This window comes from Coccinella septempunctata, chromosome 9 (genome assembly GCF_907165205.1).
Source record: "Coccinella septempunctata chromosome 9, icCocSept1.1, whole genome shotgun sequence".
Classification (NCBI taxonomy): Eukaryota; Metazoa; Arthropoda; class Insecta; order Coleoptera; family Coccinellidae; genus Coccinella; species Coccinella septempunctata.
The window spans coordinates 17,651,667-17,679,600 of NC_058197.1; the positions used below are offsets into that span (position 1 = coordinate 17,651,667).

Consider the following 27,934-nt stretch of genomic DNA (forward strand, 5'->3'; position numbering starts at 1 on the left):
CCTTATTGATAGGTAATTTTTCCCCTTTCTATGCCTTCGAGGACCGAAAGACTGAGATTTATGCGAAAAAAGTTAATTGTCGGGGGCGTTCTTGAAAAGAGAATATAATTTAATAACCGACTGCTCGGAGAAAAATATGATCAGGAGGGAAGAAAAAGCTTTTGTTTCGGTTCTTATTATCTCCTGTTGAGTTATTGCTTTTGTTAGATCTCGTTGCTGGGAGAAATTGAATTTGTCGTCATTTAATCTCAGGATGAACAAAGGATTAACACCCTTCTTCGTTTAATTGAGAGATTCATCTCCATACAATCATACCATCTTGTTATTCTCTTCTTTAATATCGCCGTATAGGCTTCCAGTCATTACAGAAGGAATATCCTTATAAGATTACGAAAAAAACGGCGTAAAATAAAGGGTGGTTTTATTGAGAGACCATGAACATTAGAATATGTATCACATTTAGATCTACCATGATTTTCCTCGAAAGTTGACCTTCGAAAAATTCCCAAAAATATGGGGTAAGTTAAAAATTCCTCAAGACCGAACGGTTGTGCCGAAATGGATGAAGTTCTCAGATTTATTACTAGAAGAGTTGCTCTTTAAGAATATATATCACATTTAAATCTACTATAATTTTCCTGAAAGATTAATTCCTCTAAAGACAATCTGCGAAAATTTCCCAAAAAGTTGGGTTCAGTTAAAACTTCCTCAAGACCGAACGGTTGCAGGCAGATGGATGAAATTCACAGATTTATTACTAGAAGAGTTGCTCTTTCAGAATATGTTTCACATTCGGACCTTCGATCATTTTCCTGGAAGAAAAACTACTGGCAAGTTGACCTTCGAAAATTTCCCAAAAAGATGGTATCATTAAAAGTTCCTCAAGACTGAACGGTTCTGCCGAAATGGATGAAATTCTCAGATTTATTACTAGAAGAGTTGCTCCTCCAGAATATGTATCACATTTAGATCTACGATAGTTTTCCTGAAAGATTAATTCCTCTAAAGAAGATCTGCGAAAATTTCCCAAAAAGTTGGGTTCAGTTAAAACTTCCTCAAGACCGAACGGTTCTGCCGAGATGGATGAAATTCACAGATTTATTACTAGAAGAGTTGCTCTTTCAGAATATGTTTTACATTCGGATCTTCGATCATTTTCCTGGAAGAAAAACTACTCGCAAGTTGACCTTCGATTCCAAAAAGATGGGGTCCAACATCAATATCATCGATATCATATTGATTTATAGTTGAAATCCGTTCCTAAATGTCAGATGTCATAATTCAGGAGTAGGTAACCTCATAAAATCACCCTTTGTACGACGGGTATTTGTTCTGAACATACAACCCCTTGACGGGAAAACCCTCGTGGACAAACAGGTCCCGATTTTTCCCCCAACTAGGTCCTCCTCATAAAGTCATTTCCAAAATCAACGTCGGGCTCGGATGTTCCACCATTGTAACGGCAATAAAAGCATTTCCGGGTATTACATATCTCCGCCACTTCCGGTCCACCGGACCGGAAGCGGATCCGTGGAGGAGAGAGAGGGAGAGCGGGCATAAGAACGCACGTTTTAACGTGAATTTGATTCTGTTATCCCGCTTCATTCTTGCCCATCTCTGGGGGATTGGATCAGGCAATTCAGATTCTAATTTTCTCCCTTTTCTTTCTCCCCTGGATGGCTGCGGATACCCGAACGTGGATTTGGAGGTTGAGTTTCGATCACGAGATCTAATGAAACTGCGATTTGTGAATCCTAAAACGATTTTCCTTTCAGACGCGATGTTTGGGGAAAAAAGTCCCACCGTCATGTTATATTGAACTTTTCAGGAGTAAAACGTAAGTTTGGACATCAAAGAACTGGGTTTCAGCTGAGCAAATGAATGCTTAAATTGGTCAATAATAGACCAATATTATTGGGAACAATTAACCAAAATTGGGATACAGTTGCAGCCATCTATTCTGATACAGCGTGGCATGCCTGAAAAGGATTAAATGACCAGCGAAACAATTTGCGAAACGATGTAAAAAAGCGGTCTAATCAACAGCCATGGCGGGCCGAACAATAACCTCGTTAAAAGTACTTCGTACTCGGTTAAGGGCCAATAATTTCCGTTCCTATGCGGACAATAAAGGCCTGATTCCGAAGACAAATTGGTGTTTATCGGGATTCTGGTTGGGACGGGAAATTTCCCGACGTTTGTACGCGGGTTGTCCGTGAAAATGTTTTAGAGTTCAGAGCGATAATGTTCCAGCCTAAGCTGGCTGTCCTACTCGAGAGTTCGACGAAACTCCGGAGGTGTGTGGGCTCCAAGTTCTCAAGATAAACAAACACTACGTTTATGGGCGTCTTTATGTTGTCGAGTGATCGGGCTAGTGTTACATTTCTCTGCGATCTTAAGGTCTTTTATGCCACCATCAGAGCTGTTTTCACTTCTGCGTCATCTACAACTCGCTCTCCAGCTACAGAGTTCCAATGAACTCCAGTATTTGAGAGGGCCTCAAGAGGCCAAGTCCTCATGTGGATCTTTTGTTCTCTACCCTACTCATTCATAGGAACCCAAGGAGGTCCTCAATGGTGTTGATAAAACCGACAACATCCTTAGGGGCCTTGGCCGTTACCTTGTGAGTATCCAGGACTGGTTACCCCATACGAGCCAGCTTTGGACTCCATATGAATGGTTCTTAGGCCAGCCAGCTCTGGACACTTGCATACCATGTGTTCAGCTGTTTCTGCTTCTGATCCACAGAGCCTACAAATCTCTCTGATTTCCCATACGGTACAAATGATATTTGTACTGACAGTGGCCTGTCAGCAGTCCCACCATGACCCGAAGCTCAGCTCGTGACAGCTTCAGCAGTTTTCTGATGAAGGTTGGTGAAATCATCACGAATTTCTTTGACTGAGTAAGTCCAGGAGTGTTTCTCCAGAGTTGTTCAACTTCCATTGTTGGGTAGCTGCCTTATATTGGTTTTTTGAGCCCACAGAAAGGCTCAGGTCCAGCAGGTGTTAACCTTGATGCTCTTTTTGCAAGTTCATCGGCTTTTTCATTTCCTTCAACACCACAATGCCCTGGTACCCATAGTAGAGTCGTTTCATTACCTCTGGTCAGTTGCTTTATGGTATTAAGGCACTCCCATGTCAGCAGAGATCCCTGGCAGTGTGATTCCAGGGACCTCAGCGTGGCCTGGCTGTCCTGGCTGTCATTGGCCCCTTTGGGGTTCATTTTAAGACACTCCTGAGCGCATACGTAAACAGCCAGTGTCTCGGCCTGTAAAATAGAGGGTCCACTTCCCAGGGCTTTAAAGATCTTCAGTTTAGGTCCATATACGCCAATGCCAGTGCCCGTTTCTGATTTTGATCCATCAGTAACCCTCGTGGATGACTTCTGTCCAGACGATTCACGTCCACAGGTAGACGTCATCCCTCTATCCGTCTCCCGTCCCAGGGGAAACCTTCGCCATCTCGGAATTTCCAATAATGAGAGCAATAAAAGGAGGGACAGATATAAAATGTCGCAAGGGTCGAAGTTATTTAGGAGGACCACGCGCCAGCCTCACAGGAATCCGAAATAAACGCGAAACGCCTGCGAGAAAAGGAAATTCAGGAATTTCCTCCGGGTTTTCCGCATTTTTCCCGGACGTATGTCCCATCCGGGGACGGGGATTACGACTGCGAAAATTTCGGGTATGGTCGGAACGGCATAAAGAGTTGGACGTTATTGGAAGGCGTCTCTGGTGAAGTTGCCACTTGGATTACCGAGAATACCGAGGGATATTCGAGAGATGCTAGAGTATGACGGCCCTGAAGGGGGATATCGACTATACAGGGGGAGTCTTTGACTCGTACAAATATTTTAACACTCAATTTTAGCTTCAATTTAAGAGCAAGAAGAGAAGGGAGACGTCAACAACTCTTTGGTTAGTTGAATCGCATAAAGAAGTTTATGAATCTTATATGAACATATTTATGTTCTTTCTATCCACCTGAGCAATATTTCCTGGTACACACAACGTGACAGGGAATTCCTCCAACGTCATCATACCCCGTCGAGAATGAAAGAGGTGACGAAGATATTAAAATATCGTTTCGATCACAAAACGTAATCTACAAAGCCCTCAATAAAAGCTTTTTCCGTCGGTCCCCAAACCCTCCACTATCTCCCTCCGGAGCGATTGTGTTGCTGTCTATGCTACGTCAAAGCTCTTTGTGCCATTGCCTGCCAAAATTAAAAACCCTTTGAACGTTAAAATTCGATTAGAGTCGTACATACTGCTCAGCATCTGTTAAATCAGGAATCCTTTTTAGACTTTGGCATTACGGCATTACCGTTAATTGGAGAGTCCCTCGTTGTCTACTGAATCGACGTACCGATATACCGGGTGAGTCTTCGAGGGTTTCGAGAGAAGATCAACTCGATGACACTCGCAGTGAATGAGATTCGAGTAAAGTAAACTTTATTCATGAAATAGGGAATTCTCCTTTTGACTAAAATGATGTATTTTTTATGAAATATCTTTGAAACATCACATTTTGAATAACCATTTCAAACGTTTCCCAAAAAAAAAATATTTTAAGTAGTTAAAAATGAAAAATAAAAATGGGTATTTAAGATTTAAAGCGTTTCGTTTCAATTGCACAGGTTGGCAACATCGACTGAAATATGCGTTGATAATAAAGGACAACAAATACACTAATTAGATGGGATAGACAAAGATGGCTGTCTTTGAAGTCTGCGATGAACGAGGAAGGTCGTAAAATTTTATGGGATTTTTATGGCCGTTTGCTGTTGAGGCACGCCAGTGAATACGCGCCTTATGATGGCTGTAAATCAACAGCTGTTTTTTTATAAACGAGCCATTGTTCTTCTCATTTTCTAGTAGGCGCTGTTGCCAAATCGTAAACTAGAAACGAAGCGATTTAAATTTTAAAACCTCATACTCATCTGGGCCATGAATTCCTGATAAAAATGCTCCTTACAGCATAGTTTCTCAACGAATATTACAACAACTAGATATGGCAGGTTGAAGAAACACAAATTTAGGCAAGAAATGAAATCGACACGCGACTGCCACGTGATACCTACTCATAATCAGATGATAATTGTGAAGAACTCGGCATGCTTCTTTCGTTGAAACGTTTGTGGGTTTCTAAGATTATTTTTTCTTTCCAGGATACTATTTCGCACACGTTGAAGTCACCCCTAGCGAGATATTGGTACTGCCTGGACACAACGTAACCTTCGTTTGTAGGGTTGCCGTACGCTTGCAATACTGCAGGGTGGAAATACCAGGAGAAGAAAGCAAGAATCTCAATCCCAGCCTACCATCAAACGATAACGTAAGTATTACACTTGGAGTTTAACAATTTCCCAGTTATATCCTTAAAAACCTTGTAAGAATTGATCTTATCCTTCTGAAATATCAAAAAAATGAGACCGTCATCAATGGAAAGTGAAAATTACGTCTTTTTTTTCGCTCATCAGGTGAAATACTACGGCGTGGGCTTGGACAGCGGACAATGCGGATTCACCATCAACAGCGTGTCCGAAAAGAACAACGGCATCATCAAATGCACCCTCGGAATGACCACAGAGACCAAGGAATCAGTCGGAAAGATGCATCTTATAGTTGCCAGTGAGTGCCATCGTCTTCTACCCTCCAGATCGTCGTTTTCACCCTTACCCTTACTTTCCAGAGCCTCCCCAGCCGCCCATGATGGAAGTGAGCAGGGGACCAGACAACGTCGGAGTCTACAAGATCCACGACACCATACACGCGTCCTGTGCCGTCAACGATGGCAGACCGGCCGCCAACATCTCCTGGTACTTGGGTGAGTCTTCTAGATCGTTAAAAACGTCCCAACCCCTTCCCAAATTATGCGTTAAACGACCCTATTTGAATTACAGACGATGTACCGATCTTGGAAGGTCTCAGCATGCCCACCATCGTCGAGATCGCCAAGGAAAATTTGCAATCCAAATCGCAAAATCTGACGAGGCAACTGAGGGCGTCCGACAACGGTAAAAGGTTGAGATGCGTGGCCCATCATCCCGCCTATCCGAACGGTCAACACGAGACGAGCAGACAGCTGGACGTTGTTTGTAAGTGTCTGTAACAATTGGACCAATTTTTCCTACAATTTCTCGCGTTCTAGACCCTCCGCAACCCCTGAAGAACCCCCTGGAGCAGTTCGGATACATCATCGGGCAGCAGGGTGTTATCTCCGTTGTTATCGAGGCAAACCCCAAGCCGAAGATCGAGTGGTTTGTTGCCGGTCAGAACATCAAGGAGGGAAACAGCGATAACACCGGGAGGATAGACGCCCAACCTATCGTGGAATTGGTAGGTAACAATAGTGCTTGACGGGGTGTTACAGCGTCTTCATCTCATAATGAACACTTTTAAATGAGTTATGCTGGACTCAAAGCTGTAATTCTCCTCTAGATCGACCAATTTTCGAAGAATTACAGCGATGATGGCTCTACAAAATCGAGAATTACAGCGTTTGCCAAATTTTTTCGTCGGGGAAGCCACTCTCGGGAAAATAATGTTGAGAGTTGCGTTCGCAGAGGAAAATCACAATTTTCATTTTAATTGAACGATTATTCCACCAATATAGTAGTAATACTTGTTAATTACAGCGATTATTCCACCAATAAATGGAGAATTACCCAGAATTTCTTCCTCTCCTCTTCACGAACTTCAGTTTTCAGTGAATTACAGCGATAATGGTCCTATAAGTCCGAAAATTACAGCGCTTCATTGACTAGGCGACTACGGCGACTACAGGCATTATAGCCAATCAAAATTATTATAAAAACAACCTAAAATATCCCCGTTTTTCCTAAAAGAACACATATATAACATATGTTTCAGAAAACTTAAGAGAGGGAAGAGAAAAATATACATTATCCTGTAAGAAATTCATTTCCCACGATTACTAACACCTTGTCGATGAATTACGCCAATCGTTCCACCAGCAGGTGAAGAATTACAGCGATACTTCTGTCGCGCCTCAAGAATTACCTCAAAAGCTTCGAAAAATCGCCAAATGCCTCATCTATTTTCAGGAGCAAGGGAGATACGAGGTTAACCTGAGGATGGCGGCCGTCCAGAAGGAGGACACGGAGAAAGAATACATCCTCGCCGCCCAAAATCAGATGGGACGCCAGGAGTACCACGTGAGGATTTCGACGAATCCGGAGCCAGAAGGTAGGTGTCTCGAATTTTTCGATCTTTGGTCACAGTCGATGATTGTCCTTTGTGGCTCTTACTTTATTTTAATATAAAGTTGTTAACATTCCATGCTGCCCCCCTACAGGGATACAGAAGTTTTTCAGGGAGCAACTTCACGGTGAGTTCTTGAAAAACTCTTCACAACGAAGAAGGTTTTCGATTAAACGAAGACGTCACATAACACTAATTACACCGATAATTCCCAGAATTACAGCGCTCATTCCAAGAATTACCGCGACTATCCAAGAATTACCGCGACTATCCAAGAATTACCGCGATTATTTCAAGAATTACCGCGATTATTTCAAGAATTACAGCGATAATTCCAAGAATTACATCGACTTATGTTTAATCCTTCGTACGATTGAGAATTACCCTAGATTTTTGTCGTTTTAGGTTTGGAACTAGGCCTTGGATCCTTGGTCGGCATTGTGGTGGCAATATGTATCCTCCTCATGGCTGTTTTCCTTCTGATCTTCGCAAAAACCACAGGAAGGTGGTGTTTTTCTGGTAAGTTTGACTTGGTTCTTTTCGTTTAGTATTTAGTCTTGATATAAGGTTTGACTAGGCTTAAACCCTGTACGTCTATGAAAATTGCGTCAGTTGCTCCTGAGAAGATTGCCTGCGAATAATGAAAAAGGTTCAAATATGTACAAGGGCAATTTTCTCTGGGGCGCCGTAATCTGTGTAAAGAACGCCCATGTTATTTGTGTGTTTCTTCTCTCCCTATGCATCCCAAACAAATAAAAGCTAATTAATTTTAGAGGCAAGTTGATGTGGTAAGTGTTAGATTATCGAATGTTCTCTCCTTTTTGTATTTATTTTCCATATTAGTAGGCATGATTTTGATTGAAATTCGGAATGATTAGTGGAATGCTTATTGACTAGTTGTTGTTATTGTTGTTACATTAGACCTTGTTATCTTATCGTAGGTAGTGATTTAATTTGACAGAATTCTGTATAACTGACGAAGTTCTTTTCGTTTATTTTCGATCTGGCTCAAGGGTCGGAGGTGTTTGCTGGACACGCTCCGTTTATTCGTCTCTCCTTTGACATTTTTCGCTGTTCACCAACTAAGAGTGGTTTCCTAACTCTCTGAATCAGTTGATTATCCCCTAATACCTCTCCCACTTGATGCTTATGAAATTAGTATATACCGACAACGACAAAAATTGAGAAAGAAGTTCAATATTCACTAATTTTTTGGCTCTTTGAATTGGTGCCACTATTTCGTAAAATTTCCAAATATAAATGTAACATTCTACAGACACTTTTTTGTGTAGTAAGCAGTGGCGTAGTCAAAGATTTTTTTCAGCCCTCTGCACTTCTCGAAACCAACGATTAGTGGTTGTCTCTTAGTACTCTCGATTTGCACCTCTCATAACTTATCAATTGTATCTTCTGTTTTTCTGATGGAAGTTCTTATCGTGGGGGATATTTTGTGTTCGAAGAAGATTCATCAAATAAATGGAAAACTATATTCCGAAATTCATTTCATTCGATAAAACCGTTTGTGAGATAGAACTAAAAATAATCAAGAATCAACTCTTAAAATATTTGTACGAGTCAAAGATTCACCCTGCATAGATTATCTACCAGTTGAAAAGGTTTCAGAATTCATGTTCAAAAAATTTCCTGAAAGTTATACATTCTAGACACAACATAGAAGCATGAATCATATTAGAACGGAACTAGTTTTTGGGGTTTTTTCTAATGGAAAAACAACTGAAGAAACGACGAATACATATTATATATTCTGAATCAGAAAAAATAGGGACAGGGATATGCAATAAAATCAAAGGGTTCAATTTAAGTGGCAGAGTGCAAAAAATCTTCGACTACACCACTGCATTCTGCACAAAAAGTGTCTGATGAATGTTTCTCGATATCACTGAAACTTCACGAAATAGAGGCACCAATTCAAAGAGTCGAAAAAAAAAGTTTTCACTTATAACATGAAACCAACATAAGATAACCATCCATTTTACCCTAGCTCTTACGGTTACAGAACTGCCATTCAACCCCATCGAATTTTGCCCACCCTGTACAGGGTGTCCCTCAAAAAAAACGCTTCCCTATATTACTTGTCTCAAAACACTTTTGCTTGTATGCTGGGCATCTAGCGGCCAAAGCCACCCCCATCATTGGGACGCCCTATATACCTAGCTCCATTCGGATTATCCTGTTTCGCCACTTCAGTAACAATAACAACGCTCCACTTAACCTGAAAATCTAACGCTCGTTGCCTCTGAAATTACATTAGCTTTTGTCTGTTGTAGGGGGCGCCACCGTCATCGACTATACTAGCGAAAACGGCACCCGTCAAGGTCAGGACGCGATCTCCGGCGACGGGGTGGACAACCCCCATCACCAGACGTCCCAAGAGTACATCAACGGTAACGATCTGCCGATCAAAAAGGACGAAAAGATCAACACGCAGGTTTAATGTCGCCCCCGAAGAAAGTGGAGGTTTCGTGTTGTTGGACGCCGCGAGAGACAATACGTTCAACGGCGATTTTTGTCCGAGAAATTTTCCACCTATAAACAAGGATAATTAAGAAAATAAGACACGAGACAAAAAGAAATGCTCAAACGGGTGGGTTTCAATTTGAATTTCGAAAAATTGTAACCTACGATCGTTTCTGTTTCGAGGACACTCTGTATATCCGTTCACATTCGACGTCTGACCAGGGGAATCCGTTGAAGGCTCCCTTCGTAGGTCCATGGTTGTTGCAGGTCTAAAATTGGAAAATTTCACCTGTATGAGCATTTTTCCCCATAAACTCGCACTTTACAGGATAAGAATCTCATTTTTATCACTTATTTCTGAAAATTTCTCGAACAAAAATAATCTCAAATGGTTCGTCTCGATATGAGGGCTGTTTCTGACAAACGGCCGATGTAATGCTTAAATCAAAATATATGAGAAATTTTCTTTTCTTGAGGAGAATGACTATAACTTTCGAATTTTTCGACCTTTTATTTTACTGGCGGATATTTCTCTATCTTCTGTTGAATTCGAGAGAAGACTTAACTGGGCCACATTCCTTAAAATGTTATTTTAAGTAGTCTTAAGTGTCCACTAGCTTAGAATATTTATTATCATTTTTGTGAAGTTTAGCATTAAGGATCATCAAACTTATTGTCTGAATATTTCTCTCATTTTTTTTTTGTTTTTCTCTGATGTTCTGTACATAAACACTTCTTGATATACATTCCATTTCTTTATTTTCTCTTTTGTATATCTCCCTATCTTATTAAAACTACATGACAATAATTTACGTTCTTTTCCTTTGATTCTCGAACTGAAATTTTTTGAGCTTTTTCTAAGATATCATCTACTTATGAAGATATAAAAAAAAATGACTTTAATGTGAGCTCTTTGTTGACCTGTTACTCGGAAAAAATTCAATTGAATATTCGTGATTTATCGATATTTCCAAATAGTATATTTAATGAATAGTTGAAATGATAAATGTAAAAATTTTGTATGTTGAATGTACTTTAAACGATAAGTTGAGATTGTAATTATAAAATTGTTTTATAAATAAAGATCTATTGCCGATTTTTTCGATCTTCTAACAACCACTCTTATTGATGAAGATCTGTATAGTGCCTTTGCCTTTTCGTTAAAAAAAATTTATGTTTCAGGACCAAGGGAGAGACATCTAGGAGAATCGTGAGTATCTCAAATCTATTATTTTATTTAAAAACTTTCTTCCATCAGATTTATACACCTTTTGAAGCACTTTTTCTTGTCAGAAAGCCTCAAAGTGTTTCTTCGAGCAATAAAAATCTTTGTTCGATCTCTAATTGGTGGAGACAAAAAAAAATCATTGGTTACGAAGCTTGGACTGTATAATTTACAGTAAAGTTATGTCGAGTGTACTTTACTTATACCCATGTTCATCTACAGAGGCTGCTAAAGTTATCCAGAGTACCTGGACATATACAGGGTAAGTCTTTGACTTGTGCAAATATTTTAACAGTAGATTCCTGAGGTAAAAAAAAACACTTTCTTCCGTTACTATTTCTTCTGAATCAGCTCAGTTTAAAAGATACAGGCTGTTGAAAAACCTTAAAAGAATGTTATTTTTAGTTCTATCTCACTAACGGTTTTATCGAATGAAATAAATTTCGGAATTTAGTTCTTCATTTATTCGATTAATCTTTTTCAAACACAAGACATCACCTATGTCTTCCAGTTTTCTCATCAGGACCATTACGTATCATAAAAATACCATAAATTCAAAGAACCCAACTCTTGAAACTAAATTTGACGCTATCTAATGAATATCTGAACGTTTTGTAAAATAAAAGTATTCCCCTTATTTTCTTGCATAATGCTCTGTTTTCGAGTAATTTGATGTTCAAAAATTGAAAAGCATATGTGGAATTTGAAAAATTGGGTACTTTGGCTGAATACAACTCTGTTTAAAAGATCCACCGATGTGTAGAGTCACAGATTTAGCTAGTTATCTTTAAGCATTGAACTCTAAAAGAACTCCTTTTAGAGTTCAATATCCTTAAGGCAGTGAACTTTTCTTAAGGATAACTAGCTAAATCTGTGACTCTACACATCTGTGGATCTTTTAAACAGAGTTGTATTCAGCCAAAGTACCCAATTTTTCAAATTTCACAGATACTTTTTAATTTTTGAACATCAAATTACTCGAAAACGGCGCATTATACGAGAAAATATGAGGAATACTTATATTTTACAAAAAGTTCAAATATTCATTAGATAGCGTCCAACTTAGTTTCAAGAGTTGGGTTCTTTGAATTTTTGGTATTTTTATGGTACGTAATGATCAAAATGACAAAACTGGGAGACGTGGGTAAGTGGGGGTTATTTTGTTTTTCCAGGAGTGGCACAGCTCTTTATGAAAACTTAAAATGGTTATATTTTTTTATCAGGGCCAAATCGGACAAAATGCTAGAGGAAAAAATTGTTTCTTGTGACCTCAAGAACCTACTGTTAAAATATCTGTATGAGTCAAAGACTCACCCTGCATATAGGGCGTTTAACAACGCAACACAAAGATGCACTCAAAAGGCGAGGGTTTGTACAAAACCACTCCTGTTTAATCCACTTGGAAACACCTCAAGGAGGAGTAATATCTCCCCTCCTATGGAGCCTAGAAGTGGATGAGTTGCTCCACAGGCCAAAAGATACTGGAGGCCTACCTGATGTAGACTACAGCCACAATAGACCCTAAGGCTCAGTGCAAATCTGTTTTTTCTTGCAGAAGCGACACGGAGAGCGCAGACGGTCGTCCAAAATATTCAAGACGCAATTTGGTGCCCACCAGGCTGGCCAGTTACTTCAAGAAAGACAAGGGCAAGGAACAGATGAAGGACGATGAGGAGGAAGCAAAGAAGGAGGAAGTTGAGGACACCACCACAGTCCCACTGGATACCACGCTAGCCACTGAGGATGAAACGGGTAACAAAGAAGGGGTCGTATACGCAGAGTTGGATCTGATCAGCCCCGGTGTGAAGGCGGTCGTCAAAAACGACAACGATAAAACAGAGTACGCCGAGATCCTCTACAGTCCCAAAGAAGAAGCGAATAAAGAGGAGAATAAATAGGGTATAAAATAAGAACCAGTAGAATTATCTAATTCTTCGACTTAAATAATCCTATTGGTTTCGAATCTATTATGTATTTTTAGGAAAGAAGACTGTTTTATATCGATAGAACTTCAATTATTCAAGTTATCAATTTGTGATGTGATTTTTTCTTCTCATCATTCCGAATTTGTACTTAATCGTCTTTGTAATATTTGACTCAACGATTCCATATTTTATTTAATGTTTATTGTGTGTGTAATATTATTTTATTCAATACGAAATGGTTTTTCTTCGAGAACCCTTCAGAAGAAATCCCAGTTCCCCAGGTGCTTCAGTAGAAAGGAAGAGGGACTCTTTACCCTCCATCGGTGGGTGAGTTCAATGTTGTTTCCCAGAGATGTTAGTGTTGTGTGTTCTACAATCGAAGAAGAACTTTTTCTCTTTGATTCGTGAGGTGTTTTACCCCCTAAAGCTTTGATAGGATGCCAGATGAATTGTTTCGAAGAATTTGTTGGTTCTTTTGGAGAGTGGAGTTCCGGAATGGTCCCCATTCGGCTGTGCCTAAGCTACACTCCATACATGTGCCCGAAGATTGGTGAGAATCTTCTAAGAAGGTATGAGTATGATATATTGTATATTATCATCATGTGCAAAGATTTTGATGTGTATTTTTGGATATCACCACTCTTTGTCCGGCTTAGAATCCCAAAATTTAGAAAATTAATGAAATAAAATGGATTATTTTATATCAGCGAAGAGTGACAAATTGTTACTCGTTGGTCACGTGACGATAAAATCCGTCGCCTCTCATAGTAAAAACGAACGCCCCTACCGGGTCAGGCTACCACAGAACATCATCTATGATATGTGCTTATTCGTGTTCTGTGGTGCTTTATTCTCCCTTTTCAGCTAGGTGCTAATTTTTTTCAAACTTTAAACTCACTAATTTTTGAATTTGCTAATTATTGGATTGAATGGATGGAAGAGGTAAGGCCCCCCTTATTTAAGGTAAGTGTTCCAACATCAGTCTAGTTCTTTTCTGGTTTTTTGGTATCTGTTTCGTGAATACATAAGCAGAAGTATCTCGTAATTTTGAATTTTTCGATTTGTATCTTTCCCATCAACTCATAGCTAACAAGAGCACCCTTTTTGAAAGTCGAGGGATGTAAGAAATCGTCACCAAATGGATAAACATCATTGAATTCTTCGAAAGAAAATTCGTGAATAGTACCATATTCTGATTTATTTCTTGTTGCACTTATTTTTCTGTTCAAAAACAAGTACAACGAAAAATGGCACATATTGTGGGGCTTTCCTCCTTAGAATTCAAAAGATTCTTGGATTTTTTTGATCTCTCAAGTTTTTAATACTTTGAATTCCTAGATCTTAGTTACCTTCTTCAAAGAACGCTAATGCTCCTGCGCGCCGGTCTTATTGCGATTTGCAATACGTTTCGATACGTTTTCGATACGATTCTAGAATTTTCCGGTGCTTTCCTATGATTTTCGACGATTTCGAATGAATTTTCAACAGAATGTGAGTTCAAACCAATATATTTTCATTTTAACCTCTATATTTCAGCAAAAATTACATCTTGTAAGTTTCGAAGTTGGATATTTCAGAATATCTCAAGGACAATTTTCCTTGTTCTGATTTTGATTTGGTTTTATTAATTGAAAACCAACAACTAAAACTGAAATTAGGAGATTTTCAATCATATATTTATTGTTTTTTCATTTCCAGGGTGGCTTGCAACGTAAAAAAGGACTGGGAAGAAAAAATATCAAGATGATGACGATCGGAAGAGAAGGAAATACTTCAGCAATGGACAATTCAGATGAATAATTTGAAAATTGCGACGATTAGGAAGATGAAGATGTAGAGGAAGTGGTGAGTTGAAAATTGCAGTCACTTAGAATTCTTATGAAATGAAAATATTCATTTATTTGCTGATTCATGTTACTTTCACTTGATTTATTAGTAATATTTTTTCAAATAATTATAGGATGTTGAATGATTGAAGAATAAGCATGAATATTGGCGAATATTTGAAATTTTCAAATTTCTCTTTCCTTTTTTAGCAGGAGTATTTTACTCTCTGGTTATATTGCAGAGTATGATACTCTTTGATTAGAGTATCTCTTCTCTCTGGTTTTAATCACGGACTACCCACCTGTTGTAGTCTGTGATTATAAATCGTTATAATTACGATCTTAGTCATCTTAGTTACCTTCGTCAAAGATCGCTAATGCTCCTGCGCGCCGGTCTTATCGCGATACGTTTCGATACGTTTTCGATACGATTCTAGAATTTTCCGGTGCTTTCCTATGATTTTCGACGATTTCGAATGAATTTTCAACATATTGTGAGTTCAAACCAATATATTTTCATTTTAACATAATTATTTCAGCAAAAATTACATCTTGTAAGTTTCAAAGTTGGATATTGCAGAATATCTCAAGGACAATTTTCCTTGTTCCGATTTTGATTTGGTTTTATTGATTAGTTGTTGTTTTCAGAGAGAAAATGCATAATTCTACATGAACAAAATCAACTATACCTACTCATGATGGAAAACAATAAATTCCAGATTATCGGCATAGCAAAACTTTCCACAGAAAATCATTGTAGGTAGGTCATCTACGAATAGAATTCAATCTACATTCCAACTTATTGAAACCGATAAAAAAAACCTCTTTCCTAACAGGGAAATGAGGAGGTTTTCTATCATTTCTTGTTTTTCATTTCCAGGGTGGCTTGCAACGAAAACAGGGATGAGGATTCCTGAGACTTGTTGAGCTGTTTCAATTGAAGAAGACTGGGAAGAAAGAAAACCAAGATGATGACAATGAAGGGGTAGAAAATACAATCGTAGAATGAGACGGATGAATAACTTGAAAATTGTGACTATTAGGAAGATGAAGAGGTAGATAAAATCAATAACGGTGAGTACAAAATTGCATGATCACTTTGAATTCTTATGAAATGAATATTTTGTATAAATGCTGATTCATGTTACTTCCAGAAATTCAATTGATTTTTCAAATACTTATACAATGTTAGATGATTGAAGAAAAAGCATGAATCGATCATTGGAAAATATTTGAAATTTTCAAATTTCTCTTTCTTTCCTTTTTTTACAGGATTATTCACTCTCTGGTTATATCGTAGAGTATGATACTCTTTGATTATAGTATCTCTTCTCTCTGGTTATAATCACAGACTAACAAACTGTTCTAGTCTATGGTTATAATCGTTATAATTTCGATCTTAGTTGCCTTTCTCGAAGAACGCTAATGCGCCTGCGCGCCGGCCTTATTGCGATACGAGATTCAAAAACAGTTGCCACAAAATAGTTAGCTTTGGTCGGACATTTGCAATTTCTAGAATTCTCCGGTGATTTCTTACTATTTTCGACGATTTCCAATGAATTTTCAACAGAATGTGAGTTCAAATCCATATATTTTCATTTTAACCTCATTATTTCAACAAAAATTACATCTTGGAAGTTTGAAAGTTGATAATTGCAAAATTTCCAAGGACAATTTTCCTCATTCTGAAATCGATTTGGTTTTATTCATTGATTTATTCCTTTCAGAGAGAAAAGAAGTAATTCCTTTTGGACAAAATTATCTTGAAGACAATTTTCAACGGCTCCAATGGTAACAGATAGCAAGACGACAAACAAGACTTTCTTACCAGGTAAGTTCTAATACGATCAAATATATTCAATCAATATTCTATCTTATACATGTTTTTCCTTCATTATATTCATATTATCTTATAGCTCACATTTTAATTTGGGTCAATATTAAGTTCACTGTTGCTCACCGATTTTGAAAATATCCTTTATAGGATCCAAAGAATGGAATAAATTCGTGCTGATTAGAACAGATTGCCGATTCATATTATTTTCAGTTGATTCATTAGTAATATTTTCAAATAATTACACAATGTTAAATGATTGAAGAAAAATCATATATATTCGCGAATATTCGAAATTTTCAAATTTCTCTTTCCTTTTCTAGCAGAATTATTTTACTCTCTGGTTATACCATAGAGAATAATGCTTTTTGATTATTTTATCTCTTCTGTGGTTAATAATTATAATTTGGATCTTAGTTACCTTTCTCGAAGAACGCTAATACGCCTGCGCGCCGGCCTCATTTTGATACGAGATTCAAAAACAGTTGCCACAAAATAGTTAGCTTTGGTCGGACATTTGCAATTTCTAGAATTTTCCGGTGCTTTCCTATGATTTTCGACGATTTCTAAAGAATTATCAACAGAATGTGAGTTCAAATCATTATATTTTCATTTTAACCTCATTATTTCAGCAAAAATTACATCTTTGAAGTTGGTTATTGCGAAATTTCCAAGAACAATTTTCCTTGTTCTAATTTCGTCTTGGTTTTATTAATTAGTTGTTTCTTTCAGAGAGAAAAGAATTAATTCCACTTGGACAAAATCAACTACATCCTAAGATGGAAAACATTAAATTCCAGATTATCTTCAAAGCAAGATTTTCCTCTGAAAATTTTTTCAGGTAGGTCATCTACGAATAAAATTCAATCTGCATTCAAACTAATAGCGTTTTCTATTGGTAAAACTAGTGCATTGCGAGTGCATATTTTGATGTCACTACAATCATTCCAATGCATCTGAAGCTAGTTTTACCACCGCAATTCGCTATAATAACAAATTTCATTTGTAAAACTGGTGCGTATTGAGAGCATATTATGAAAACAGTGCAATAACTTCAAGATAATATCTTAGGATATTATCCTAATTCACATTTGATGTTCTGCGATCCAGTGCAGCACTAGTTTTACCAATAGAAAACGCTATTATTGAAATTGATAAAAAAAAACCTCTTTCTTCAAAGGGAAATGAGGAGATTATCAATTATAAATTGTTTTTCATTTCCAGTGTGGCTTGAAACGAAAACGGTGTTGAAGATTTCTAAAACTTATTGAACTGTTTCAATTTCAGGGGACTGGAAAGAAAGAATATCAAGAAGATGACGATCAGAGGGGAAGGAATTACGCCATCAATGGACACTTCAGATGAATAAGATGAAAGTGGAGGCTTGTGATCATTACGAAGATAAAGCGGTGAGTTGAAAATTGCATGACCGAAATCTTATGAAATGAATTTTTATGAATAAAATATATATAAATGCAGATTCATGCTATTTTCAGTTGATTTATCAGTAAATTTTTTTATACTTATACAATGTTAATTGATTGATTGAAGAAAAAACATGAATATGGGCTTATATTTGAAATGTTGAAATTTCTCTTTCCTTTTTTAGCAGGAGTATTTTACTCTCTGGTTTTATCGCAGAGTATGATACTCTTTGATTATGATATCTCTTCTCTCTGGTTATAATCACAGACTTCCCACATGTTGTAGTCTGTGGTTATAATCGTTATAATTTCGATCATAGTTACCTTTCTCGAAGAACGCTAATACGCCTGCGCGTCTGCCTTATTGCGATACGATATTCAAAAACAGTTGCCATAAAATAGTTAGCTTTGGGCAGACATTTGCAATTTCTAGAATTTTCCGGTGCTTTCTTATGAATTTCGACGATTTCGAAAGAATTATCAACAGAATGTGAGTTCAAATCATTATATTTTCATTTTAACCTCATTATTTCAGCAAAAATTACATCTTGGAAGTTGGTTATTGCGAAATTTCCAAGAACAATTTTCCTCATTCTAATTTCGTTTTGGATTTATTAATTAGTTGTTTCTTTCAGAGAGAAAATAAGTAATTCCTTTGGAACAAAATCAACTACAGCAACTTCAGATGGAAAACGATAAATTCCATGTTATCGGCAAAGCAAGATTTTCGTCTGAAAATTATTTCAGGTAGGTCATCCATGAATAGAATTCAATCTTATTGGAACCGACAAAATAGTGCCTCTTTCCTTAAACGAAAATGAGGAGATTTTCAATCTTATACATTTTTTTTTTCATTTCCAGTGTGGCATGCATTGAAAACAAGGATGATGATTTCTGAAACTCATTGAACTGTTTCAATTTCAGGGGACTGGGAAGAAAGAAAATCAAGATGATGACGACCAGAGGTGAAGGAACTCAAGTAATGGACAGTTCAGCCACATGATAGCGGTGAGTTGAAAATTGCTTGGTCACTTATGAAATGAATATTTTGAATGAATGCTGATTCATGTTTTTTCAGTTCATTTATCAGGAATATTTTTTAAAATACTTATACATTATAGATGATTGATGAAAGAAAAAGCATGAATATTGGCGAATATTTGAAATTTCTCTTTCCTTTTTTACAGAAGTATTTACTCTTTGATTAGAGTATCTCTTCTCTCTGGTGATCTGTGGATATAATCGTTATAATCACGATCATAGTTACCTTTCTCGAAGAACGCTAATACGCCTGTGCGCCGGCCTTATTGCGATACGTTTCGATACGTTTTCGATACGATTCTAGAATTTTCCGGTGCTTTCCTATGATTTTCGACGATTTCGAATGAATTTTCAACAGATTGTGAGTTCAAACTAATATATTTTCATTTTAACCTCGTTATTTCAGCGAAAATTAGATCTTGTAAGTTTCGAAGTTGGATATTGCAGAGTATCTCAAGGACAATTTTCCTTGTTCCGATTTTGATTTGGTTTTATTAATTGGTTGTTGTTTTCAGAGAGAAAAGAAGTTATTCCACTTGGACAAAATCAACTACAGCAACTTAAGATGGAAAACAATAAATTCCAGATTATCGGCAAAGCAAGATTTTCCTCTGAAAATTTTTTCAGGTAGGTCATCTATGAACATAATTCAATCTGCATTCAAACTTATTGAAACTGATAAAAAAAACCTCTTTCTTCAAACGGAAATGAGGAGATTATCAATCATATATTGTTTCTCATTTTCAGAGTGGCTTGAAACGAAAACGGTGTTGAAGATTTCTAAAACTTATTGAATTGTTTCAATTTCAGGGGACTGGAAAGAAAGAAAATCAATATGATGACGATCAGAGGGGAAGGAATTACGCCATCAATGGACACTTCAGATGAATAAGATGAAAGTGGTGATTTGTGATCATTACGAAGATAAAGCGGTGAGTTGAAAATTGCATGACCGAATTCTTATGAAATGAATTTTTATGAATATACATAATACAGAGTGGGCCATTGAAAACGAAACAGACGAGATTACAGACGAAATAAATTTTTTCGATAGAAATGCTCGGACAGGTCGATTTCTGTTTCGAGGGGGACAACTTAAGATGTAGGTTACGGACGCATAGCGCTTCAACCCTTGCTACTACAATCCTCACCCCCAATTTTTGAATAGGGAAGATGGGGTGAGTGATACCTCATTTGAAAGGTATTTTTATACTGATTTCTTCAGCACAGTAATTGTTTTTTCATTTTATGCATTAGTTCTCGAAATATTCTTAACTAAGTATTTGAAAATGAAGTGGTGTTTTCATGGCACTTGTAGTGTTTTTTTGTGAAAAATCGACATTTTGAGCTTCAAAACAACCACGACTGTGGCTTCCTTCCTCCAATCCACTGACATAGAAATCTTCAATCAAGATGTCGAACAAACAAAGCGTATTGCGAAGGAGCTCAATCTTGCTGAAACTCAATCTAAATTATCTTCGATATAATTTGCAGTATTTCCAATAACATGCGGTAACACTTGATCGATAGAAATCTCCAAAAAGTCCAAATACGTACATATCTCTAATCAGATTACCAGGTAAGAAAATCAAATCATTAATGATGCCACAGAAATATTCCAGTCCCAATTCGTGAAACGAATTCCGACTTAATTATGAAGTGTTTTCTCAGTTAATCAACAAAATGAAAACATTATTGAAGCCAACTGAGAAATCACTTCATAATTAAGTCGGAAATCGTTTCACGAATTGGGACTGGAATATTTCTGTGGCATCATTAATGATTTGATTTTCTTACCTGGTAATCTGATTAGAGATATGTATGTATTTGGACTTTTTGGAGATTTCTATCGATCAAGTGTTACCGCATGTTATTGGAAATACTGCAAATTATATCGAAGATAATTTAGATTGAGTTTCAGCAAGATTGAGCTCCTTCGCAATACGCTTTGTTTGTTCGACATCTTGATTGAAGATTTCTATGTCAGTGGATTGGAGGAAGGAAGCCACAGTCGTGGTTGTTTTGAAGCTCAAAATGTCGATTTTTCACAAAAAAACACTACAAGTGCCATGAAAACACCACTTCATTTTCAAATACTTAGTTAAGAATATTTCGAGAACTAATGCATAAAATGAAAAAACAATTACTGTGCTGAAATCAGTATAAAAATACCTTTCAAATGAGGTATCACTCACCCCATCTTCCCTATTCAAAAATTGGGGGTGAGGGTTGTAGTAGCAAGGGTTGAAGCGCTATGCGTCCGTAACCTACATCTTAAGTTGTCCCATTGAACTAAAGTTCAATGAGTTGTCCCCCTCGAAACAGAAATCGACCTGTCCCAGCATTTCTATCGAAAAAATTTATTTCGTCTGTAATCTCGTCTGTTTCGTTTTCAAATGGCCCACTCTGTATATATATAAATGCCGATTCATGTTATTTTCTGTTGAATTATCAATAATATTTTTTTTCAATATGTACTTATTCAATGTTAAATGATTGATTGAAGAAAAAGCATGAATATTGGTTTATATTTGAAATGTTCAAATTTCTCTTTCCTTTTTTAGCAGGAGTATTTTACTCTCTGGTTATATCGCAGAGTATGATACTCTTTGATCTCTCTCTTCTTTCTGGTTTTATAACCAGAGAGATTATTCACAGACTACCCACCTGTTGTAATCTGTGGATAGAATCGTTATAATTTCGATCTTAGTTACCTTCGTCAAAGATCGCTAATGCTCCTGCGCGCCGGTCTTATCGCGATTCGTTTCGAGTTTCGACACGTTTTCGATACGATTCTAGAATTTTCCGGTGCTTTCCTATGATTTTCGACGATTTCGAATGAATTTTCAACAGATTGTCAGTTCAAATCAATATATTTTCATTTTAACATAATTGTTTCAACAAAATTACAAGTTTCAAAGTTGGTTATTGCGAAATTTTCGAGAACAATTTTCCTTATTCTGAAATCGATTGGGTTTTATTCATTTATTATTTCTTTCAGAAAGAAAAGAAGTAATTCCACTTGGACAAAATTATCTGGAAGAAAATTTCCAGCTCCATTGGTAACGGATAGCGAAACGATATTCTATCGGTATGTTGTTATACATTGTTTTATTTCATGTTATAGACATAATTTTATAGCTTTTATTTAAATTTGGGTTTATACATAGTGAACCATCCAATATTTTTTATATTGAGTCGTATTAACATTTTTTCTTTTAGGGCTGGTCTACTATGAAGCACTGCTATCTAATGGACAATTCTGGAAGGCAAAAGATTCAACATTTAGATGTAAGTCGATTATTTTCTCTCAAAAATTATCATTCTAGTGAACGCTGATCTGTCTTTGAGTACCTGGCTGAATATATCGATTTCTTTCTCTTCACGTCGTTTCTTATAGATTTAATTAAATGAAAAACTACCCTCATGTTACATCATCATTTATTTATAACTATAACAAATTATATAATGTATAAGAAATATTTATTTTTGAATCTTTTTGTAGGTGACTAATGGGTTGGTGATCTCGTTCCTGCTATGAGGAGCATCCCAATAAACTTGTAGGAAGAACTCGAAGGAATGCAAACTGTAAGTTTCAACAAATTTATAGATCACACGGTAATTTCTCCAAATTTAACTTTTTTGCGGCTTTTTCTACTTTTGATATACTCAAGAGTGATATCGGTCATCTGAGACAGATACGTAACAATACTCTCAAGTCACTTTTAGAATAACGACAGATATTTGAATAAAATATAATTTTTATTTTCAATATTAGATATTAAATGGCTGAGGATTGTCTATTGGTCTCAGGGGGCTGATATCTCATTGTGAAGCAGTCAAAATGTTGATATTATATTTTTAGATAAAATAAGAAGTTCAGTTTTAGTTTTTGTCACTCTGGGGCGTTTCAGAAAAATAACCAAAAAATTTTTCTTTTCGATTTCCCATAAGAATAACATAGGAAAAACTTTTTTCTTCTGATTTTGATAACTAATGAACGATAAATTGCGTTGCAATAACTTTTCTATATTTTGTAGGGAATTTGAGGCTCTGCAGAAAAGGTCTGATGTCATTTTTCGATGAATGAACTCGGTCAAAAGTTATTCAGGGGCAAAGTTCAATTTACACCTAATTTAGCCTTCTTTTTATAATACTCTCAAATTAATAAGTTTACTGGTTTCAAAGCAAACTGAAAGTTTATTTCTAAATTCTCAGAATTAAAAAAAAAGATTCCAATTGAACAATCGATGCTTATTTCCAAAAGAGTTAACTGTCATTGATAATTCCTCGTAAGTACCCCGTCTATCTTCACTATATAACAGATTTATAATGGTCAACAGTCTTCAGATGTCTAATTTATATCTGGTAAAATGTTTTGGACTCATTTTTTCTGGAAACATAATATTTTGGCGAATCATTCATAAAAATTGAGGGGTCAATTAAACATATAATAACTTTCGACTGAGTTCATTTATTGAAAAATGGCATTTGAACGAAACTTTTGATAGTGATTCCGATAAAGAATAATTTTTTTGTTTTTTTTAAAGCCCTAATGTCACTCGTATGAAAAAAAAATTCTTAAAATAGACATCTTGACCACGTTACATAACTCGCTCATTGAGCTACAACAACTTCATGAAATATTGTACAGGGTGGGCAAAATTCGTAGTTTACTGAGAGGATCTTGAGAACTTCTACGATTCTTCGTTTTTGAGTTAACTAGCAAGAATAGATTTTGACGATTTCGGAAAGTTTTTTGTCTTTCAAGTTACAGATCTGAAATTTGAACCTTCTGCAGGCGCTCTTTTACAGTAGAATTCACTGACGACTTCAAAAGATTTTTCATTTCGAATCGTTGAGCGAACTTTCGTTTTTTTAAATGCAAACTTTCATTGAATTCGTTATTTTTGAATCGGAAAAAAATCGGAAAAAATTTTACATATAAAAGTGCCTGATCTGTAACTTCAAAGACAAAAAAGTCACGAGAACCTTTCGAAATCGTCAAAATCCAAATTCTTGCTTTAGAATTTGAAGAAAAATCCTAGGAGGCTACGATTTTCAACACTCTTTGTTTCACTGAAAAGGTGCTCGAGATTTTGTCATCCGTTTTCTTCTAGCTCTTATATTTTTCGAGATTCCCTCAGTACACAAAGAATTTTTCCATCCTGTACATATTCTAATTATTGCTTAGATAGTGTAAATCTTTTTAAATTTGATAGATTTTCATGCGAAACATTTTTCAAGAAATATCTGATTTTGATCCTTTAAAACACCATGACGTTGTAGCAAATGAGCGATTTAACTCCCTGAGTATTTTACCAATAGGTAATATTGATAAAATTGTGGTTCATTTCCTAAGAAGCGCCTGAATTTTAACTTGTGAAATTTTCTCTCGTAACTTTTTTCTTGTTGTTTTATAGAAGGAATAGGACTGTTTGGTTGTTCTGTAATAAGTCTACGTACGAAATTGATAAGAGTTTCTTATTGTGAAGAAATTACGTATGTGAACTCCCTTACAGAACAACCAAACAGCCCTATTCCTTGTATGAAATTAGTTTTGAAGAAATTTGCTCCATTAAACATTAAGAGTGTTTCGAAGTAATAAACTAACTAGATCTTGTCATGGAACCAGAAAATCTTTTTTGGTCGTATCAAGCGGGCTCTCGTACATTAGTGCCCATTTACAATGAACGTGAGCCAAAACGTTGTAAACGCAATGTAAATCGTTAAGTAACTTAACTTTTCCTTAAGAAATGTCGAAATTTCATTAATGGTCAACTCTTTATCGAAATATTCGAGGTATTTTATGATTTGTAGAAAGGAACATGCAGAGGAAAAGGGCGCTGATTACAACTAACGTTTTTAAATAAAATCTCTTGAAATCCAAATAAAAATAAATGAGTTATTTCACGTATAAATGTATATTTCGATTAAAATCGGTATTCAGATTGAGATAATTTTTGCGAATTCAAAACTGGAAGTTTGGTGAGAAGAGGAAATAACTGTTCGGCCTCAAACACCCAAAAAATACCTGTAGATTTTGATACTGCGTTCGAACAACGGCTTACGTTCCTTTTGACACAGAACAGACCCATATAGAAGGGAAACTCCCCTACTAAGAAGTGGGGTCAAGTTTCAGCGCCCCCATGCGGTGGTTCGAGGAAATAAAAGCGCCCTCTGGCGGCCGGAATTCGAAACAAATGAGCGGGAAAATTTGAAATGCTTCCTATTTAAAATCATTTGATTTGATTTTTGAAGTTCGGGATTGAAACAACGTACTGGAATGAGTTAATATAGCATGTCAAGATGCTATATTACCATTCCAGTACGAGTTGTTTCAAATCCAATGTTCTCAGAAGCTTGATGACTTGAATAAAAAAAACACATATGTAGGCAATGATATAACTATATTTCTTCATAAATAAATCATATATACATCACAGAGTATGGCCTTATATGTAAAGAATAAAATAAAAATAATTCTAATGTCCATATAATATACATCAAAGTTTATGGGTTTATAAGTAAAAAATAAAATAGAAATAATTCTAATGTCCATATAATATACATCAAAGTGTATGGGTTTATGAGTACAAAATAAAATAGAAATAATTCTAATGTCCATATATACATCAAAGTGTATGGACTTGATAGGAAAAAAATAAAATAGAAATGATTCTAATGTCGATATATACATCAAAGTGTATGGGCATATATGTAAAATATAAAATAGAAATAATTATAATGTCCTATGGGAATAATTGGTTATAGGACTGAAGGAAAACACTGTTTTTTTTTAACTTAGTCGACGTTTCATCAGTACTTTGCTGATTTTTTCAATTCAATTCAATTTGGGAGAACCCTTCATCATAAAGCACTAATATTCATGTAACCAATAATTCCCATATATATGTAAAAAATAAATTCACACTTTCACTCAAAATAGGATTTTCGTATTTGTTCAGTACTTTTAGTAGTCAACAAGGGATTACAAACTTTTTCCATCCAAAGTTTGATAATTTCCGGTTGTTTATTATCTGCTTCAGGAAACCGATGACGTCTACTAGTCTTATCACCACAGTTCGGCACACAAAATTTATTGCTTTTGATATTTCTATTTTCCGACATCTTATTCAATTATCAGAAAAAACACTTAGGAATCACGATGCACTTCACACTGCAGACAAAGACGAAAAGAATGAGGTTATGGAAATGTTTACAAACGTGAAATCAGCGATGGAAGCGACCCCATGCGGTGGTTCAACAAACTAAATAAGGGGTCCAGTTTTTGTAGCTGAGTTTCCCCTCTATCTTGACTTACTTTATGCCTTTTGAATGGGCCATTTGAGGCTGTGATTGAACCGTAGGAATCATAACCGACAACAACCGACAAATGCCGACAACACCCGACTACAGCCGACAACAACCGACAACAACCGACAACACCCGACAATAGCCGACAACGCCCGACCATACCCGAGAACACCCGACAACTGCCGACAACACCCGACAATAGCCGACCACACCCGACAATAGCCGACAACACCCGACCATACCCGACAACACCCGACCATACCCGACGACAGCCGACAATAGCCGACAACACCCGACCATACCCGACAACACCCGACCATACCCGACAACACCCGACCACACCCGACAATAGCCGACAACACCCGACCATACCCGACAACACCCGACCATACCCGACAACACCCGACCATACCCGACAACACCCGACCATACCCGACAATAACCGACAACACCCGACCATACCCGACGACAGCCGACCATACCCGACAACACCCGACCATACCCGACAACACCCGACGACAGCCGACCATACCCGACAACACCCGACCATACCCGACAACACCCGACCATACCCGACAACACCCGACGACAGCCGACAACACCCGACAACTGCCGACAACAACCGACAATAGCCGACAACACCCGACCATACCCGAGAACACCCGACAACAACCGACAATAGCCGACAACACCCGACAATAACCGACAATAGCCGACAACACCCGACCATACCCGACAACTGCCGAAAACACCCGACAATAGCCGACAACACCCGACCATACCCGACAACACCCGACCATACCCGACAACACCCGACCACACCCGACAATAGCCGACCATACCCGACAACACCCGACCATACCCGACAATAACCGACAACACCCGACCACACCCGACAATAGCCGACAACACCCGACAATAGCCGACAACACCCGACAACTGCCGACAACGCCCATATGGAGAAACAAAATTACCTTGATAATAACTAGCTAAATCTGCTGACAATCTGCCGACAACACCCGACAATATCCGACGACACCCGACAACAGCCGACAACAACCGACAACTGCCGACAACACCCGACAATAACCGACAATAGCCGACCATACCCGAGAACACCCGACAACTGCCGACAATAGCCGACAACACCCGACCATACCCGACAACACCCGACGATAGCCGACAACACCCGACAATAGCCGACAACACCCGACCATACCCGACAATAGCCGACAACACCCGACCACACCCGACAATAGCCGACAACACCCGACCATACCCGACAACACCCGACCATACCCTACAACACCCGACCACACCCGACAACACCCGACCACACCCGACAATAGCCGACAACACCCGACCATACCCGACAACACCCGACAATAGCCGACAACACCCGACAATAACCGACAACACCCGACCATACCCGACAACACCCGACCATACCCGACAATAGCCGACCACACCCGACAATAGCCGACAACACCCGACCATACCCGAGAACACCCGACAACTGCCGACAACACACGACAACAGCCGACAACTGCCGACGACAGCACCCGACAACACCCGACGATAGCACCCGACCATACCCGAGAACACCCGACAACAACCGACCATACCCGACAACACC

General features: G+C 37.4%; 2 protein-coding genes across 3 annotated transcripts in view; one reads left to right on the top strand and one right to left on the bottom strand.

Moving 5' to 3' along the window:
• Positions 1-13,087, top strand: part of LOC123319899 (fasciclin-3) — a 144,088-nt gene extending 131,001 nt beyond the window's left edge. Inside the window, exons 2-10 of one of the 2 annotated variants that reach the window (XM_044906960.1) lie at positions 5,173-5,339; positions 5,485-5,635; positions 5,697-5,831; positions 5,908-6,102; positions 6,156-6,343; positions 7,072-7,213; positions 7,634-7,747; positions 10,889-10,916; positions 12,487-13,087. In XM_044906960.1, the coding sequence (XP_044762895.1) occupies positions 5,173-5,339; positions 5,485-5,635; positions 5,697-5,831; positions 5,908-6,102; positions 6,156-6,343; positions 7,072-7,213; positions 7,634-7,747; positions 10,889-10,916; positions 12,487-12,829 (1,463 nt within the window). In that variant the 3' untranslated portion in view covers positions 12,830-13,087. Of the gene's footprint in view, positions 1-5,172; positions 5,340-5,484; positions 5,636-5,696; positions 5,832-5,907; positions 6,103-6,155; positions 6,344-7,071; positions 7,214-7,633; positions 7,748-9,516; positions 10,803-10,888; positions 10,917-12,486 lie in introns of those variants that run through there. The other variant, XM_044906961.1, reaches the window with a different exon arrangement.
• Positions 1-27,934, bottom strand: part of LOC123319966 — a 451,417-nt gene that overhangs the window by 406,169 nt on the left and 17,314 nt on the right. The window lies entirely within an intron of this gene.